Genomic DNA, 18,958 nt, shown 5'->3' on the forward strand with positions numbered 1-18,958 from the left:
TTAATCCATTTTGTCAGAATTTCAGATTTTAAAAGTAAACACAACTGCAATAAGGTGTCCCCAAGCAGAGAACAGGCAAAGGTGTTTATACCCATGAGAGAGAAGTCTCCTGCTGTGTTACAACTTAACATTTTCTACAAAATGTGTGAAATGTTTCTATGGAAAAGAGCAATTCTAGCAAGTGAATTGTTAATTAGTTTTCTCCCATAACAATTCATGAAGCATGAAGATTTCTTTCAGAATACAACAACATGCAAGAAAAGAGCAATTGTATTCTATCCGGGTCTCTCAGTTTTCCCAGATACATAATTGTTTTGTGATAACAATTCTATATCAGTAATGTGTGTATATATATATATTTCCCAATAGTTGAGGTGGGTAGCTGCATCAGCATGCGTAGGCTGCAAAGGAACAAGTAATAGGTTTATTCTGTGCTGAAAAGAGAAGAAAGAATACACAACGTTTCTGCAATATAGCTTTCTTTGGGTGTAAGAAAGATAGGTCAGTCAGCAAAGATAATATAGCATGGGAAAACAAAGGCCAGGAGGGAGGAGGCGGCGGGAGCAGGGGAGAGGCAGAGTGGCCAATTTCTCCTGAAATGTAACACTTTTTCTTTTGACTCTGACACCACCCAGAGTAACACTTAGAGACTTCTCCAACTATTTTCTCAGAAACTAATGCTTTCTACCATTTTCTCCCTCAAACAACAGATTACTCTTCCTGACAACAACATCAGAGAAGCCAAGGACATTTTACAGCTAACAGCTCTGCATCATCTTCCCTTTATAACTAACCTCACCAGATCCCTCAACTCCCAACTCTACCAGTTCCTCACTTCAGAGAAGGATAAAAAACTAAATCATCTTCCACGGAAAAAAAACACCAACATCCCTACCACCTCCACCAATCCTAACCTTGTCGTTACCCTCTGACCTTTCCCTTTCACAGGATGAGTGATCTCTTCTCAGCAGAGGCCTCAGTTTTGTCTCAGTCCCCAAGAAGCTGGACATCCCCCAAGCCAAAGTCGACCTCAACCACTTTTACTGAAGTATTTATCTCGGAGCACATTTTGCTGACGATTCCTCCCCACAGGCAGCTGACAACAACCCGTTTATTGTTGTCATTAACAACATTAATCCTAAACAGAGCTGTTGGACTCCCCCTTCCGGCTGTTTTCCACCAGTTGATTACTTCATTAACCAATGCATCAATCAAGCTCCCCTTTCTATACCCAGAAAACACAGGTCTAACCTCATCCAAGGAGAAATTCAGGCACTCCCCAGGTATCTCAATTTTAATTCCTCCCAAAAATTCACAAACCCGACACCCCTGGATACCCCATGGTCTCTGCACGCAACTGTCCAACTACTCACATCTCGGCCTTTCTCGACAGCCTTATGAGACCGCTGGTTGAAGGTACTGTATCCCTTCATATATCAAGAACACCAACCATGCCATGGACATCACGTCTCTCTACACCTTCATTCTCCACAATGACAGTCTTACAGCCCTCAAGCACACACTGGACAAATGCACAGTACTTGATCCACCCCCCCAACACCCTTGTACGCCTTGCAGAATTGGTACTCACACTTAATGCTTTCTCTTTCAATAACGTTTTTACCAGCAAGTTAGTCGCCATGGGCACCAGGATGGGACCTAACTATGCCAATATTTTTGTCGGCTGGGTAGAAGAGCGCTTCTTCGCTTCCTGCACTGGCTTTGTCCCAGACCTCTACAAGCGATACATTGATGACTGTGTCGGTGCCGCCACTTGCTCTAATGACCAGCTAGAGCACTTTCTGCATCACTTCACCAACTTCCACCCGTCCCTCAAATATACAGTTAACATATCCTCCGCTACTCTTCCATTTTTAGACATAAACCTATCCATTAACGACTCTCTACTTCGGTCTATTACAAACCCACAGATTCACACAGCTATCTTCTGTACAGCTCATTTCATCCCAAACACACTAACTCTCTCTGTTTTACACAGTTCCTTCGGCTACGACGACTCTGCAGTGACGACATCGATTTCCAGAACCAAGCCCTCATAATGTACTCTTTTCATCAAATGAGGATACCCCACCAGTGTTATTGACAGGACCCTCATCTGAGCCAAAAACAGCCCTCAGGCCATCAACTTGATCAGGAACTCCCGGCCTAACAATCACATTCCTTTGGTGATTCCCCACCACCCTAACACACTCTCTATCCCCAGAACCATTAACGACAACTTTCTTTTCCTTTAGGATGATCCCTTCATTGGGGTCCTCTTTCCTGACCGCCCCATCATCTCATATCGCCGACCACCCATTGCGTAACCTTGTTCACCGTTCCCTTGACCGCCCTCAGCAACCACCCACATCAGGCACTTTCCCTCGCAGTATCACTTGCAAGTACACATCCAACACCACACTCCTTCAAGGCCCCTCAGGACAATTCCGGATCACTCAGATGACATCTTGTACCTCCAGCAGCCTTATTTATTATATCGTTTGCAGTAAATACCCAGCCATCTACATTGGGGAATCAGGAAGGAGACCCAGAGACCGCTTCAGAGAACAAAGATTTCTCTAAGCCCATAGTTTCTTATTTCACCTCTGACAGCCATGATTACACTGATCTCTCTGTCTGCGTTCTCAAAGTAGGGTTTCTTAACTCCTATAGCAGAAAGAAACTAAAATTATCCTGAAACTTGGTTCACATCTTCCCCCTTCTCTCAACGACAGACTTGTTTTCTTCTAATTCTCTCTATTACCTCTCTTAGGTTTCCTTTCACACCTCTCTTCACCTCTCTCGACCTCGCACCACTTGATTGGCCACTGTGCCTCTCCCCTGCTCCCGCCTCCTCCTCTCTCCTGGTTTTTGTTTTCCCATGCTATATTATCTTTGCTGACTGACCTATCTTTCTTACACCCGAAGAAGGCTCCACAGCCGAAATGTTCAGCCTCCAATAAACCTACAGTATTACTATGTTAGAACATCCACAAGTAGTATTCATGTGCATTTACTATTTGTGAGTAATTAGAATGAAAGAATAATTTCTGTTTGTGACAATGGATCACTTTGACCTATTCAGTGACAGCATATTGCTTCCAAACATCTAACCATCAAAAGGTTAATCGACAGGTCTTCAGGAGCCAGATGCCATTTGTTTTGGTGACAAATCGAGCGTCTCTGGGTCATCATTGATCCCCCGAAACACACTGTTCATAAACACTGCCAGCCCTCTGCGGACCTCGAGCTGGAGCTCATCAGAGCATGGACAGACATTGCCCAGGGGATTGACAAACCTGAATTCTGAATAGACAAATGAAACTCTGGTGCGGTATGTTTAAGGCTAAACGCTGTCATTAAAGCAGGACTCTATGTGGCATGTACTGTACCAATGTCCAGGTAGCAAACAAATCCAAAAAGGGCAATTCAGAGAAATCTCAAAAGTCCAAGAACAAGGTGATAAAAGCCAGAAGAGTAGTGCAGGGAAAACGTGCCGTGAGAGCAAACAGCGAACTGCCGAGCTAGAGACTCTAATACCGAGCAAGGTGCTGTGGGAGGGTTTAAATGGTGATGGGAACAGGTGAGTAGAATGAATGAAGTAATAAGGTGCAGTTAGTGACAGGTGAGGTGCGTGGTCGTAACAGTATGGTTATTGCAGGAAAGGACAAAGCAACTGACCTCTTTACTTGGCTTTATCTAGACAAGAGGTGCTCTGACAGCAAGTCACGGGTTTCATCAGAAATACATTTTCATTGTAAATAACTAAAGTGTGATACTTTTCTTGGGGGGGAGGGGGGCACAATTAAGGTCATGATGATACTGTATGTTTACACACCATCAGGTGTACAAATACTATGTTGGCTTCAGGTAAAAAAGTGCTGATAAAAACCTTGAAACCTATGACAACGGATGGGCTGCAAAAGAAGAATTACAGCAGATGTTCACTCTGTGCGAAATCTGGAATTAAACTCTACTTCCACTGTTAAAGAGTCCACATAAAGATGGGATATGCGTCGATTTATTGATTGAATGATCTTACTTTTAAAATGGTGTTGAATTTAACCAGACATGGCAGAAAGAGGGGGAAACATTTCCAGTTTCTTCCTTTGGAGGAAACCTGTCTTCCAAATAACTGTCATTATTATGTATTGCATGAGCTATATCATGACTTCAAAAAATGATTTGATTGATTTCCAAATCTTGTATGGTGGTGAAGCAATTAATCAATATCTCAAATAAGTTCATTTGCTTTAAACCAGAGAAAAGGTTTGTCTTATTTATGAAACTAAGCACTTCAAAGGTCATTGGAAATATTGAATTTGCTCGGAGGAATAAAAGCAATTTAATGGACAAAGCATTAATAATTGTACAATTACTAGACCATTTCTAATGAAATGCAATGATTATTATATGATGACCTTCCTTGATGTTGATGTAATTAACATTTAAAATGCAATCATTCCTTTTGATGAATATCAAGAATGTATGGCACATGCATAATTATTATGAATATTCTTGTCATATTCACCAAATCAGGATAAACAGATACGATTCTATGTAATGCTGCACATGTCAAGAACGTATTGTGGCAAATATAAAAAAAACAATGTGTGACAACTTGGACAGCCTTGTACAACTGTAGTTAGATTTGCAAATCTCTGTCACATTTTTGTGCTATAGTAATCAGGGATCAGACTGCACAGCACAGAAAGTCACCGGTGCTAACTGGGAATCTTTGAATGAAAGTACAGTATATTGTAGAATTTGTAAGGGTTATTAAAGGGGAAGTGAAAATTTACAGCAGTCCAGCTAATTACAAACTCGGTGAGCACTCTTTGTCTTTAGATAATGCAGCTCCAGGTGTGATTTTTTTGACACCCAGTAAGTCCAGACGGATCCTTATCCCTTTAATTACCATGATTATCATGCAGGGCTAAAAGGCATTTCTCGAAAGAAGCCAGGGTACGAGCTTCAGCAGTAAACCTGGGTAACGTATTGTGTACTCTGACACCTTTTCTAATCCGAAATGCCTCCTGCTTTAAGTTTTAAATGCAGTTTCATGTGGTTCCTACTTACTGTATGTTCTCTGGCTCACTGTTTATTCTGTGCACTCCTTGGATTTTGTCAGTGCCATTTAACATTTTGAATACGTCTATCAGGTCCCATCAAAATCCTCTCTATTCAGGACAAATTAAGGTCCAGTTCTTTTCAGGTTTAAAGGGTAGGGATTATTCTAAAGCATCTTAATGCACCTGGTTTCCCTTCTCTGGACTAATTCCATAATGGCAATATTTTTCTATAAAGTGGTTACCAGCACTGCACACATTATTCTAAACGAGGCCTTATAAGTAAGATATGAAAAACTGATCACAGCATTCCACTCCTTGAATTCGGAAATCATCTATCTCCCTGAAATCTCCATGCTTAGGGTTAAACTGAACCAGACATACAGTATCCAATCCAACAGGATTTGTGGCTTTGACAGGTATTGTCCTTAACATGTCTAATAAAATCTCATGAAAGGCACAATTTGCAAATTTATTTATTTCAGTTGAATGCCAAAGGCCCTTTTCTGTTTTCAGCCTATGAAGAATGGCTTTTTCGCAGTTTGCAGGCAGGTGAGAAAAAAAAACTGCCAGGATGACAGATTGATGAAAACAGAGTTTCAATATTTCTAAAGACACAAAGTAGAAGGTGACTTCAGATCGCCAATGTGGTGATGCAGAAATTATAATACGAAAGACTACTGCTTTAGCATTTAAAAGCTGTGAAATTTGTGAAGCACAATGTGTTCATGTGATGCTCTGGGACTGAGTTCCTGCCACTGCAAATTATTTAGCAGTTAAACCTCCCTGTTTAAATTTTTGGACCTGAAATAACAATAGTTTAAAGTATAGTTTGTCCTTTTTTTAACTGCTTTATTCAACACAGGGGCACAGTGGAGCAACCAATCCAACACAGGGGACACACAGACACACGAGGGCCAATTTTACCAGCAGCCAATTAACCTACCAGCATGTCTTTGGATTGTGGGAGGAAACCAGAGCACCCAGAGGAGACCCACACAAACGCGGTGAAAACATACGAACTCCACAGAGATAGCACCCGAGTAATTGAACCCAAGGCTTCAGTAATCACTCTGGCGATTGTTTAAATCTTTAAAAATCCTGTATAGGTCTAATTTAGAAAACAATCAGGTTAATTAATTAGCTCCTCAGGTTGAAACAAAAAAAACAAACTGACGACACAGAGCCCCTCAGGAACTGAGTCTGGGACTCCTTATTTAGAGTTTAGCAGATTCGCCAGAGTTTAGCCCCACTGTGCCTCCGGTAAAGTAGACGTTTTTTTACCAAGGTAAAATATTAAAAAAAAGGTAAGAAATGCAACATTACAGTACATACAGTACCTGGTGGAAGATCATTTGTAGGGAAACCATTGAGCGGTTTTTCTTTGACAAACACACCACGATTAAATGGGTTTAACTGACGGGCCAAGATGATCTCATTCAACTTCTTTTGGAGAGAGAGATAGTCTTCGGAAAATCTGTTGATCTAGATCAAGAATGCAAAAAGCCTGTTAGATTTTTAATAAATGGTCCCAACAAGTATTGATCATCTGCAAGATTATTTCACAGTTTAATACCATTCTCTTTCACAAAACGTACAAGTACACTTCACAAAAGTGGGACTGTCAGCACTGTGAAACCCACACCATCCAAATATCTAGAGAAAAGGCTTTTGATGATCTGCACATCTTAAAATAATATCTAAAACTGAGAACAGCAGTAAAGAAGGCTGTCAAAGATTATATTGCTAATGAAAATATGCAGCAGAAGATGATGTAAGACAATCAATTGATTGATTTGGAGCCAATAACCAAGACTGTCAGCACACCTACAGTACACCTTTAGGGGAAGTCCTAGTTAAAAAGGTCACGTCCTCAATACAGTAAGTAAAAGAAAATAAACTGCATATCTATAAGCACTCCAAACTGTCTCTTGTTCTTTGCTATGTAATTGTTCACTACATAGTTTATTATTTTCTTTCAAATAAGCCGATCAAATACAAACCAATGGCCTCTGCAAAACATTCCCACTTATTCATGTACAGTGTTTTGTTCAGAAACCTATCAGGTGCGGAGTCCTGCTCTCAAACCTGAAGACACATTGGGCAGCATAATATTATCTCAGATCAAAATTTATAAACATTATTTTTTTCAGCTTTCAGGTTTTCAGAATTCTCTATTTCAAAGTGTCCCAAACCATAATTACCATAAATAACCTAAAATTCACCTAAAACCATGTAAATTGAATATCCTCTACAGAATATTTTTGGACCAGATAATGTTCAGTGTCTTACTTGTTTAGAAAATGTCTCAAACTCCTCCCTCTCTCTGGCTGACACCTCCTTGAGGTTCTTCCGATCCTTGTAGCCTCTGAAGTTGCTCTGAATCCTGACAGCAGCCTGCTCCTCATCGAGCTCTTCCTCCAGACTCTGCGCCTCACGGACAGGATCCGCACCTGGGGGCTCGGAGGCAGAGTTCCCTTGCCTTGCCATTTCATCTGTCCCGGCCATTTCCCTTTCCTCTTTCAGCTTCTTCCTCTCTCGGTGGCCCCGGAAGTTACTCTGAATGACCGTCGCTGCTTTCTCCTCATCGAGGCCCTGCCCATCACTGGGCGGCTCTGGCTCTTCCACGACAGTCTCAGGTTTGGCCTTCGCCGATTCCCTTTTCATCTCCCGTTGGCTCTTCTTTGGTATTTTTCCTTCCTCCTGCAGCCTCTTCCTGTCCTTGTGTCCACGGAAGTTGCTCTGGATGACGACGGCTGCCCTGGTTTCCTCTTCCTCGTTTGCTGTCTCGTCTGCGGTCCGCTTGTCATTCAGCTCCAGCTCAGATTTTCCCGACTCTTTGCCTGGCTGTCGGCTTTCCTCGCCCGCCGTCCCCTTCTTTCCCCTTGGGGGAATTTTCCCCTCTTCCTCGAGCCTCTTCCTTTCCCGGTGTCCTCGGAAATTGCTTTGGATGACAGTGGCAGCCTTGGCCTCCTCCTCCGTGTTGGCTTCCTTGTTCCCAGGAAGGGTATGCGACGCTTGTTCAAAGTCATCCTCTTCCACGGGGGGAGGTAGATCATCAAAATCATAGTTTTTAAGCTCACGTTCCTGCTTCAAGCGCTTCCTGTCTCTATAGCCCCTATAGTTGCTCTGAAGGACAACGGCTGCTTTGGCCTCATCATCTTCACCACTCTGTGGCTGGCTGCCCTTCTCAGTGTTGACACCTGCTGTCTCTGGCTGCCTTTTTTCTTGCATAGCTCCCTCTTCTGGTGTCTCCTGAACAGTCTCTGCTGGTTGCTCTTCCTTCTTCATAGCTTCCCTTAAGCAAGAACAGAGGCGATATGTAACTAAAAGCAAGCACCCGGGTTCTCATTAAAATTTGCAGTAGAGCAGTCCTCACATGTAGATTCAAGCAAGTTGAAAAAGAAATCAAGTTTTTGCTGTGTAATTTACCTTAGTTTTTTCACTCCTTTAATATTTAAAATTCAATTAAAAAAAACTCAGTATACTGTACACACACAAGCCACCAGAGGTTGTAGTTTTTTGGCTAAATATAGAGACAGTAAAACTGTACAAATTTATTACATTTAATTTATTTTTTAACTTCATCCGCATTCCATATAATTTGGTGTGCACTCATGAAGGAACTGTCACATCTAAGAAGGCAGGCACAATTAATATTAATGAAAAACATATACAATGACAACAGAAACAGAGATAAGGATTTTTAGAAAAGACTGGATACTCAAATCCCTAAAGTCAAGAAACAAATGCTTAGAATGTGTAGAGATGGAGGAAGGAGTCCTACTTTTTTCTTTTGAAGCTCCTCCTCTCCTTGTGTCCTCTGTAGTGAGCTTGGATCTTTACTGCAGCTTTATTTTTTTCATCCACTAATTCCTTGTATTTCTTCCTGGCAAGATATCCTCTGCAAGCTAAAGAAAATAATTTAAAAAGCACATTATTATATTGATGCGATTTTGAATAGCAAGCAGAAGTTAAGGACCGTGCCGTGGGTGTGAACTCACTTTGAAGACAAGCAGGAAATACGAAATCTGAAACATGCCACTCATTACTTTGTTCTTAACATGTAGGTGTACTATTCACACTGCACACTGCATGGATTTTAGATGGCTAAATCATCTTACCAGCTTGGAACTTGGCGATAAAAGTCTCATTCTTAGACTTATTTTTATCACCTGTGTACTCCTTTCGAACTTTGTATCCTCTGTAAGCTGATGGAAATAGGTTTAAACAGAATACAACTAGTGATTAGTCTAATAATAATAATAATAATAATAATAATAATAATAATAATAATAATAATAATAATAATAATAATAATAGTAAATATATAAAATATTAATGAAGTCATGCACGATTATTCTTCCATATATAATAATATTTTATTATACTGACCAGTATTGATCAGATTATGGGATCTGATAAGATCTGGCTAGCAGGTGGTGATGCCTCTGCCACATTACCATCAAAAGCACAGCAGGCATTCTTTTTCCTCCCCAACAAACCCTGTGTCTGGGCATGGGTGTGTAGCGAAGATAATTACCTGACTGGAGAACCACAGCGCTTTGTTCTCTTTTTTCTTGCATTTTGCGGTATCGTTTGGCACCCAGCCAGCCCCGCACACAGGCCTGAACCAGGATGATGCGGTCCACAGTCTCCTTTATCATCAGGTTAAGCTGCTCGACATGGTAGTACTTCAGGAACACCTGGTCAGATCACACAGCACACAACGGAAAAAAAAAAAGACAGTAAGCCGAGTCTCCTTTTTTCACGCTGAACTGAACAAGGTTGATGTTTTTAGCCTGCAGTGTGTTTAAGACTCCAAGCTCCAGCTATTCATCACGAATTCAACATTGCCCACGTATTAAAAAAAAATCTCTTCTGAGGAAAGGTTTTATCATACCCATAGAAATGGAAGATTTTAAGTCCTTTCAAAAACTAGAAAAAAAGGATGAAAATTCAAATGAAAACAAATGATGTCTAAGAAATAGAAAATGGTGAACTCAGGATGCAAAACAGTAATAAAGACTATTGGAACAGAAAGACCTTTTCAAATGGATAAAGAAGACACCACCACCAAGACAAGTGAATTCACATTTGAAAAGTGGAATATTGTAGCATGCTGCAAGTCATCTACTTTACCACGGCAAACAAGAGTTACCAAAAAAAAAGGCTAAAACTTAAAAAAGAAAGAGAAGCAGATCTTACTTTTGTCTTGCCCAGAACCCAGTTCTCCAGTTTTGCTTTCTCTAGTATTACAGCACAGGTGTCAGGGCTCACAGGAGGGTCTTCATTCGATCGGAAAGCTAGAATCAAGTACCTAGAAGAAAAAAATCTCACATGGATCTTTCAAAACCAAAATCAATGCTCAGAGGCTAGGGAAAGAGTTTTAAATTGCGTAGCAAATAAACTCGTTGGACTTGTTAAAAAGACATGTACTGAATATACTATATGTCAAATGTCCTGAGAAAGAAACAAGCTAAAGGACAGACATGATTCAATATACTGTATAGAGAGGAATATTGTGCAATATGGGTGAAAAGCAAAGTAAGAGTAGAACAAAGCTAAAAAACGTAAATTATTCTCACCTTTTGATAAAGTTTGCAAAAAGAATCCGATGAGAATAGCCTTGTCTTCGAATTTTAGCAGTTTCCAAGACACCTGTGTAGCGAAGCTGTACGAGAACCTTTTCCCTGTCAAACTTGCTGGCTTGACGGTCATTGTTGGGCTTAATGCAGCGGACAAAATGGGGCTGACCTGCCACCATCTTAGACAGGAGGTCCATGAGGGAATACTGAAAAACAAACAACGCAATACGAAAAACTTCAGTCAGGGAAAGTGATTCAGTGAAACCCCTCCAGTGACTAAGAGGTACAACATTATCACTGAAGGGCATAACCATTAATCTTTGACGTTTCTGGGTCCATCCCAAAAACCACATTTCTAAGAGGGAAGAGATGATCAAGGAAGTGTCACAGTAGCTTCCAAAAGGTCATACAGCAAATCTATATGTAGAGAATTGTAATGGAAAAACAGAGTTCCAGTGTCAGTCGGGTCAAAAGAAACAAATCCTTCTACATTTGTGGTGCACAAAGAATACCATTAAATACGGCTTACTCCAGGGCTCACATTATGTTCCTGGGCCATAACAACGCACATATTATTTGAACAAATAGAACATCTACATACTGTAGGCAAAGCTCCAAAAAAAGGATTTTTTAATTAGTTCTTTAATTGAGCAGTTTACCATTCAATACAAGTTCTAAAGGATTCATTAGATTTGTGCAGATAATCAGACTTTGTGCAGACATGGTAGTTCAAGTAGGGAGCTGCAAAGGAACAAGTAAAGGTTTATGCCAGGCTGAAAAAGGAAGAAAAACACAATGTTTCAGCTGTGGAGTCTTCTTCAGGTGCAGACATTACCACTTAAGGAAAATATATTTGAACATACTGTATTTTTTCAACATTCTAGGAACCACCAGGAAATGTGTACCTTTTCCTGCATAATTCTGTGTTTTGGAACAATAATAAAAGAAGTGAGGGTTCTAATGCAGAACAATCTATTTGCTAGGCATCAAAGGAATCACCTATCTAAACCAAAGTCATAAACTCTTAATCAGAAAAATAACAATGTACTTTGTCACAGATGCACAGCCATTTTATTGATCAGACAAGACACGGGTATATTCATTATGCTTGTCATCTACAGGGTTAATCAAGAGGTGGTAAACTGTGAAAGTAACTGGCTAGTGGCATGTTTGGCCAGTACTGGAAGTAATGGAAACTGTAAAGAACATCTTGCTTTGGACAACAATGCAGACGTCTTGTGGGATTCTGTGCCATTCCTCTCATAGACTGGGGACAAGTTTGCCTGTTCACTGGTCTCCGGGTTCTACTGTAGGTGCCACAGGTCATTCCAGTTCGTCTCACAAAGCCTAACGACCAGGGCATCCATAACGCCCTCATTCGTTTCTCGCAAGAAAGCTGTTGATACATGAGGAGAAGGCATTGTCCTGCTGGAATGATGTCACATCAGGATGGTCCTAGAGGAGGGGCAGCAGGTGAGATCCGAGGGTTTGTCTAATGTAGCACCATAATGTCAGGTTGTCATTATGTCACGAGAAGTAGGAACTCGACGCTGATGTTGCATTTAGATCATCCCTTTGGTTTTGGTGAGGTGTTGTGACTCATGATCTCTCAGATCTTGGCCTTTTACTTAAGAAGTGGTCTTCAGTACACATCTTGCTTGGGTACAATATCTTGGGTCAGAAATTGCTGAGTGTGACACCCTAGGTGGTAAGTGACAGAGGACACCAACCACTAGTCTCCAACCTATTAAGGGCACAAAGATATTCTTAATAAGATGGGTAAACTGTTTTCTTGCAATTGTTGTCTTTCACAGGTTAAATCTGTTGCATGAAGGAAAAAGCTCACTTGTTCTTGATTTTCAGTATGGATGCAGATCAAGAAAGTTGGGCCTTGTGACTCTTCTATCTCTTTGATTTTAAGCAGGTGGCAAAAAGTGACCACAGGAAAAAATGGCTTTTGGAAGCCAAACATACTAACATATCACTTTCTGATCCTTCACTGCAGGCTGGTCCTATCATTGTAAAGAAGAATGCACAAAGCAGTGGATGATTCACCCACAAACATAGAAAGTTAGCTTTACCTACCTCCTGTTTGATGTGTTGTTGCAATAGTAATCCTGCACAGTACGAGAGAAACCACATGTTTAGACATCTGGTGTCTGTGCTTGCCTGAGGAGCCAATGGAGTGAAGCTCCCATCTGTGGGATTATGATTAAATGCCTCTAAGTCAGAATTCCCCCTATAGGTTCCTGCAGTAAACCTTTGTAGGCTAGTAGCACTTGTCCATTCCATGAAAGCTGTTTGTGGAAACCCTTGAAATGTATTCCTAAGAATTAATAAATGTTCTTTAAGGATTAGTATGAAAGTGACTGTGGGACCATGTCCACACTGAAGACAGAAACCTGAGCCACAAAGGAAATATTTAAACAAACTGTGCCTCTTACTCGGAAATAAGACGCCACGGTTTGAGTTCTCATGTTGGTTGTCTCTCTGGGATGGTGGACCGACTCTCCACTGTCACCCTGAACATGAATAAAGCAGTCCAACAAATACACTATCAATACAACAGATCATCTTACATACAATGCATATGCATAGTACTAAGCAGACAAAATTGTTTTACATTTTACAGAACTAAAAATTCACAGAAATAAAAAAAGAATTAATGCCAGGAAAAGCTCATGTCTATTCTAAAGCCTACAGTGCTGTGTGGGATGGTGAAAGCCATTAAAGCTCGTTTTATGCAGTACAGATGGAGGGAGAAAATGTTATTACCTCACAGACTGATAATGAACTGAACAACACAAGCATTTCCATCTTTACAAGAAGAAACCAGGAAAGCGAGAGACAGGGAGGACACTTGAGGTTAATTGGTCTGAGAGTGAACATAAAAAACAGAGGTTCATATGCTTCCAAACAAATATTGACACCACACAGAAAGAAGCATACCTTTGACACATTGATTGAGTGCTGTGGGGTGCAATTTCTGATGTTTCCCACACCTTTACCCTTGGTATGGGCGAGGTTACCTTCCAGGAAAGAGGAGAAGGATACACTTAGAGGAAAATCCAATTTGGAGGAAATTAAAACTCTGACCCACTAGGCAATCACAAATTCTAAACTCAAAATGTGCTGTGACAACTTTCCACTCTGTAAGAAGCCGCTTTGAAATAACAGGAAGATTAATATCTGGGATTTAGGAGTGGAGGGCAAGTCAAATATTTGATTTAGCTCAGACTTTCATCAAACAAGTAAAGGCCGATTTAGAAACACATTTTAGTAAGTACTTAGAAAATGTCTTTTGGGCCTAATATATTACTAAGGAACTAATAGAGGCTAATTTCACCCTGCAAAGCAAACAGAAGAAAATGTTTTAGCTTTCTTGGGGTGTATTAATACGCTATCATTAATATGGATGAAGTAATTACAGTATTACTAATCTGTGAATGTCTAAGCAGAAAATATAATCCCTGCTATCTAGTGTTTTGCTCACATTGCTTTTAAATAAACTCAGAAAGGTTGTTGCTTGCCCATAATTACAACTAAAATGGAACAGTCAAACTACTCATTTCAATAGGTACAGTACTAAAACCATGCATGCAGAGAATGTTAACGAGGAAGTCTTTTGTTTAATTTTCTACACTATGTTATGATCATTAGAGGTAAAACCCATGCCAAGAACTGCAGCGAGTTGGCATTATTATTTTAAAACATGTATATTGAAAAAATAAAACAAAAGTGAAGTGGAGTATTTATTGGTGCAGTGGTGTGTGTTACAGGATATATCACTAAATAGCATAACCAGCAACAATCTGTGCAGTCAGTTGATTGCTCTTTGCTCGGCAAAGCCGTGTGGTAAATATAATAATATTTAAAGAGAAAGACAATTTTGTTAAAAATATATACTGTGCAAATCCTCTGATGTCTAAATTCACCCTCTGCAATGCTATTTATAGCAAAATTAAGAGGGTGAAACAGAGGGTGTATTTAGACATCAGAGAATTGGTACAGTATCTTGAAAAGTGTTGATCTTTTTTCTTTAATCAGTTGCCACCGTTGGGTCACCATGGATGCACTGTAGTCCCAATTATCTGGTTTTGTCTTCTGGTGTAAATGTCAGGAGCTCTGCATGAACCTCCCCACCAAACACACTGTGCACAGGTCCTGTACTGCTCGGGCAGACTCACAGTCTGTGACATGTCCCCTCCTTACGTCATTTAGAGAGATCTTAATCGTCTGTAACAGCACATCTCCTCATGCACCAGTGCGTATGTACAGTAGCAGCCCACATGGGGATATGTGTATGGTAGAAATGTTCAGGCAAGATTTTATTGAAACCTCACTCTTGTATATTCATATATAGCCAATGATCTTTATCTTAATGGCATACTGCACATAATAACCAAATGTTTTCCAAATATTTTTTGTGCTGAACTGGTGGTGTACAGTAGATATACTTGTAATGGGTTTTACTGTGTTGGTGTGATGACTGACACAAGCCAGAGGTTAAAATGGCATTAAGACCTAAGCAATGCAGGAGTGCAGAACGTACAGCATGCTGCGGATATCACTGATACTGTATATCCCAGTGCTGCACACCAACGAGTCCAGCAATCACCTTTACCCACTCAGGAATTCATCCGGCTAAAAACTACGTATGGATGACAGGAAAAAAAAGAATTTGGTCGGGAAGGCAACCCACAGCGAGAAACGAAAAAGAGCACTATGGTTTAAAGAACTGGAGGGAAAAAAAGTAACATTTACAGTATTGTTCAAGCTTTTTAACCTTTTGTGCTGAAAAGTTTAGACTGCTTTAACTGAAAAATGTCCCCTTTATCTCAATTAGCAAGATATACAAGTGAGGGGTGGATAAAAAAGTTCTCACAAAATAAAATAGTCATGCATTACAATCTACAATCAATAACAAGGCATCAATTAAATCCCTGTGGGGTTTCTGCATTAGTTGTTAGTGCACTGCGAAGCCTGGCAGAAACTCATCCCCTCCATGATGCAAGCCAAGCCTGGAAGGGAAAAGCCCAATTTTGTCCACAGACTGATGGCGGGGATAATGCCTGGGCACTGCAGCTGGGTGACTCATTCTTCAGGGATTATGCATGATTGACTCCCCAGTGCAGTGCCAAAGGGCAGAATACAGAGTACAGGCTTTGAAGCGCATTTGATTTCACAGGGTCAGATGAGTGACAACGCTGAAGGGGCAACAAGCGATTTAGTTTCTGTATTAGTGAGTATTGATTTTGAATGTGTTGTCCTCCTTGGCATTGACAAGTACTCACGTGGCACTGACCAGCCATTCATATAATTAGACTGGCATCTTTTTTCAGAAGGACGCACTGGAAAAAGCAAAACCGACTTGTTTGCTGGCGTTTCACAATGTTCACAGTGAACAAAACCCGAACAATCTTTTTACCTGCCTTTCAAATGGTATTTTTCCTATGCGATTTCAGAGCACTAGCTAAATCGAGGTCCAGCTTACTCGAGCCTTTAACGATAATTTCCATCTGTTTTCAGCTTGAACTATAAATGTTATGAGCTGCTGCAGATAAAAGGAAAGGCATTAAACCCAATTATCCCACTGCAGTCTTTTCTGTTAGAGTGCTAGGCAAGTGCTGGGCATTTGCAGTGCTGGGCATTTGCAGCATAATATCTGAAGAAAATAAGGTACCTGGAATTTAATTTTCTCACATTTTTTTAGTGACATGAAAAGATGTTCCTAAAAATGACAAACTTATGCGCTACCTCTAACACTTCAGGTGCTGCACAGGAATGCATCACTGTATACAATATATGATTTTGAGACTGAAACAAGGAACCTTGTACAGTCTATTTTCTTAATGAGTACATTAAGAAAGAGAAGAGTATACGCACATGATAGAAACAACCATGCATTTTTTTTCTTGGCTTCTTCAGATGAGGTAAAAATGTGATTAAACAATGTTGATAGATTACTACCGTTCAAACTGCATTTCTCCTGTGTGATTCATACTGAATCTCTAGTTATATTTAGGTTCTTGGACAGAATTTGGTAAAAATGTTCTTGCACAGCGAGCATTAGGGTATGAAACAAAACTGCTTTCCTAGTTAATTTTCCATCACAATAATTCACTGGACTACTGAAATGATCATTTTCTAGGCTTTCCTTTTGGATTCCTGTTCCGAAGTCTTACCTGTCTTTGTGAGAGGGTGTGTGACAAGCTTGCGTATCAGGTCATTTTCTGAAGACCTCAGCAGAAGGACAATATCTGCTGGCAGGGTATCCCTGTTCTTTGCAAGAAATCCACTTGCATTGTAGAGAACCTATGATAATGGATGCAGACAGTAAGCATTCACTCACTAAAGCAATTGTATCTGTTCTCAGAATTACAGCAAAGGCTTCTATACATATAAGAGCAATTACCTTTCCAGCATAATGATGGATTCCAAAGCTTAAATCGACCCGTTTCGGTCTCCAGAAGTTTTTGGATTGCAGGTTATCTTCAAACTTTTCTAAATACACAAAAAGAGGAAACCAATCTGCTGTTTCTTACAGATGGATGATTTGTGCAATTTTACATAATTCAGGGTACGTTCAAAGGCTAAACAGTACAACTGCTTGTACAGTTTGATGATTTCAATACATTAAAGCATAAGCCAGGAAAACACAGGGCTGTACTCATAAATACTTTTCCACAATCCATTTGCTTTTAAAAAGCAAAACATAAACAGTTATGCATAAGAAAAAGAAACATTTGATCTTTCAACTGAAGCTCTCAAATCAACATATTGAAGAAAACTGTGAGTGTTCATAACTTCATTATGATGTTTTCTTCATAGTGTTCTTCCCGAGTGTTACTTCAGATGTCCTGTCAGGAGCTGTTTTATGGCCCAAACATCCCTTCATTCATTTTCTAACAGCTTTACCGATAGAGGGTTGCTCGGGAACCAAAGTCTGTTCCAGCAAGCAACAAGGCCCAAGGCAGGATACACCCTGGATGGGACACCAGTCCATTGTAAGGGGCCAAAACATCTCAGGGGCTATTTGCTGAATGAATTAAACACTGTTTCTTAGGTTTAAAATATTAGAACAATTGCTGGGCTGTATCTGAACAACTTGCCTATGAGGGTCTGATCTGTGGCTTGAGGAAATCGACTCTCCTCATCCAGCAGTGAGAGCAATCCCATTGGCTTCTGAAGAAACATGTCAAGCAGAGGTCGATTGTCCTCATATTCAATCAGTCGGGCGTCCACATCTTCATTCAGGTATTCATTCTGACAGGTAAGAGCAGAGACATTCGTTCCACACCCTTGCTTGAACTTTTGGTCAATAACAATCTGCTTCAGCAAGAGATTATAGAGCTTTAATTATGCTGCGCCACATCATTCTACACATTCTGTTCTAGTGATAATGCATTTTCGAGGTTTAAAAGAGAGTTTTAAAGAAGTTGAGAGTTTAAAAAGCCCATTCAAAAATTAACAGAGTAAGTATTTTAGTGTGAAAGTAGCATTTAACTGTTACTCAAGGATGCTGGTTGAAAAAAATATAATAAAAAGGGGGATATTTGCAAAATAGTGCCAAGAAACAAAGGCACGTGTTTTAAGGTTACCCAAAGTACAAATAATGCAGTGCAGGTGTCAAGCACAGTGTTTACCAGGGACTGTGGACTGTGACATTTTGCACACATGAGAAAAAAAGTGCAGCAGCAGAAAGTACGAGGTGGCTTTTCAAACCCTCCAGGTTCTGATGCACACATGTCTAAGGAAGTTAATTTCTGAAATAAAATACAACTTCTAGCCTAGGGGAAAGCCATTCTGCCACCTCAAAATGACCTCTTTTTGGACATAAAAACGATTGTTTTTGATATCTGGGCCCGAGAGGATCAAAAACAAGAAACAAAGGCTGTGCTCTAAACAGCCCTCAGATTATTTTGTCCTTTGGATACGAGCATCAGGTCTAACACTACTATTTTTCTACAATCTTCTTGTGGAACAAACTTATCAATTACTTTCCACTGTCAAATGTCATTTAGAAGTATACGTTTACAAATATATACTGTTACATAAATCAGTGAAACACCAGAACCATTCTCCTGTTATTTCCAGTACTAATTTCATTTTCTACTTCACATTTTTATCATACATGAGTCCGTATTGCAGATTCACAGCAGACACCCTCAACAACACAAAAGGCATGAGCATACAAATGAAACGTTTTATGACTATCTGAATGACACTTTAGGCAATATGTATTTTGAAGATCTGGGGTTTTGTGTTTTTTTATCTTTGAACAGCCACATAGTTTCCAGC

General features: G+C 40.2%; 1 protein-coding gene across 9 annotated transcripts in view; it reads right to left on the reverse strand.

The window, feature by feature from the left end:
- The window catches only part of myo3a (myosin IIIA), a 95,136-nt gene that overhangs the window by 10,238 nt on the left and 65,940 nt on the right, over nt 1-18,958 (reverse strand). For 3 of the 9 annotated variants that reach the window (XM_069191273.1, XM_069191271.1, XM_069191270.1), the window contains 14 exons: nt 17,770-17,923; nt 17,073-17,161; nt 16,843-16,972; nt 15,952-16,008; nt 13,607-13,686; nt 13,433-13,474; nt 13,102-13,179; nt 10,658-10,863; nt 10,278-10,389; nt 9,613-9,775; nt 9,194-9,280; nt 8,857-8,980; nt 7,362-8,367; nt 6,410-6,554 (listed from right to left, as the gene is read on the reverse strand). In XM_069191273.1, coding sequence (XP_069047374.1) covers nt 6,410-6,554; nt 7,362-8,367; nt 8,857-8,980; nt 9,194-9,280; nt 9,613-9,775; nt 10,278-10,389; nt 10,658-10,863; nt 13,102-13,179; nt 13,433-13,474; nt 13,607-13,686; nt 15,952-16,008; nt 16,843-16,972; nt 17,073-17,161; nt 17,770-17,923 — 2,473 coding nt within the window. The remainder of the gene's footprint in view (nt 1-6,409; nt 6,555-7,361; nt 8,368-8,856; nt 8,981-9,193; nt 9,281-9,612; nt 9,776-10,277; nt 10,390-10,657; nt 10,864-13,101; nt 13,180-13,432; nt 13,475-13,606; nt 13,687-15,951; nt 16,009-16,842; nt 16,973-17,072; nt 17,162-17,769; nt 17,924-18,958) is intronic. The other 6 variants (XM_015353913.2, XM_015353912.2, XM_015353911.2 and 3 more) reach the window with 4 other exon arrangements.

The sequence above is a fragment of the Lepisosteus oculatus genome, chromosome 6, assembly GCF_040954835.1.
Source record: "Lepisosteus oculatus isolate fLepOcu1 chromosome 6, fLepOcu1.hap2, whole genome shotgun sequence".
Taxonomy (NCBI): Eukaryota; Metazoa; Chordata; class Actinopteri; order Semionotiformes; family Lepisosteidae; genus Lepisosteus; species Lepisosteus oculatus.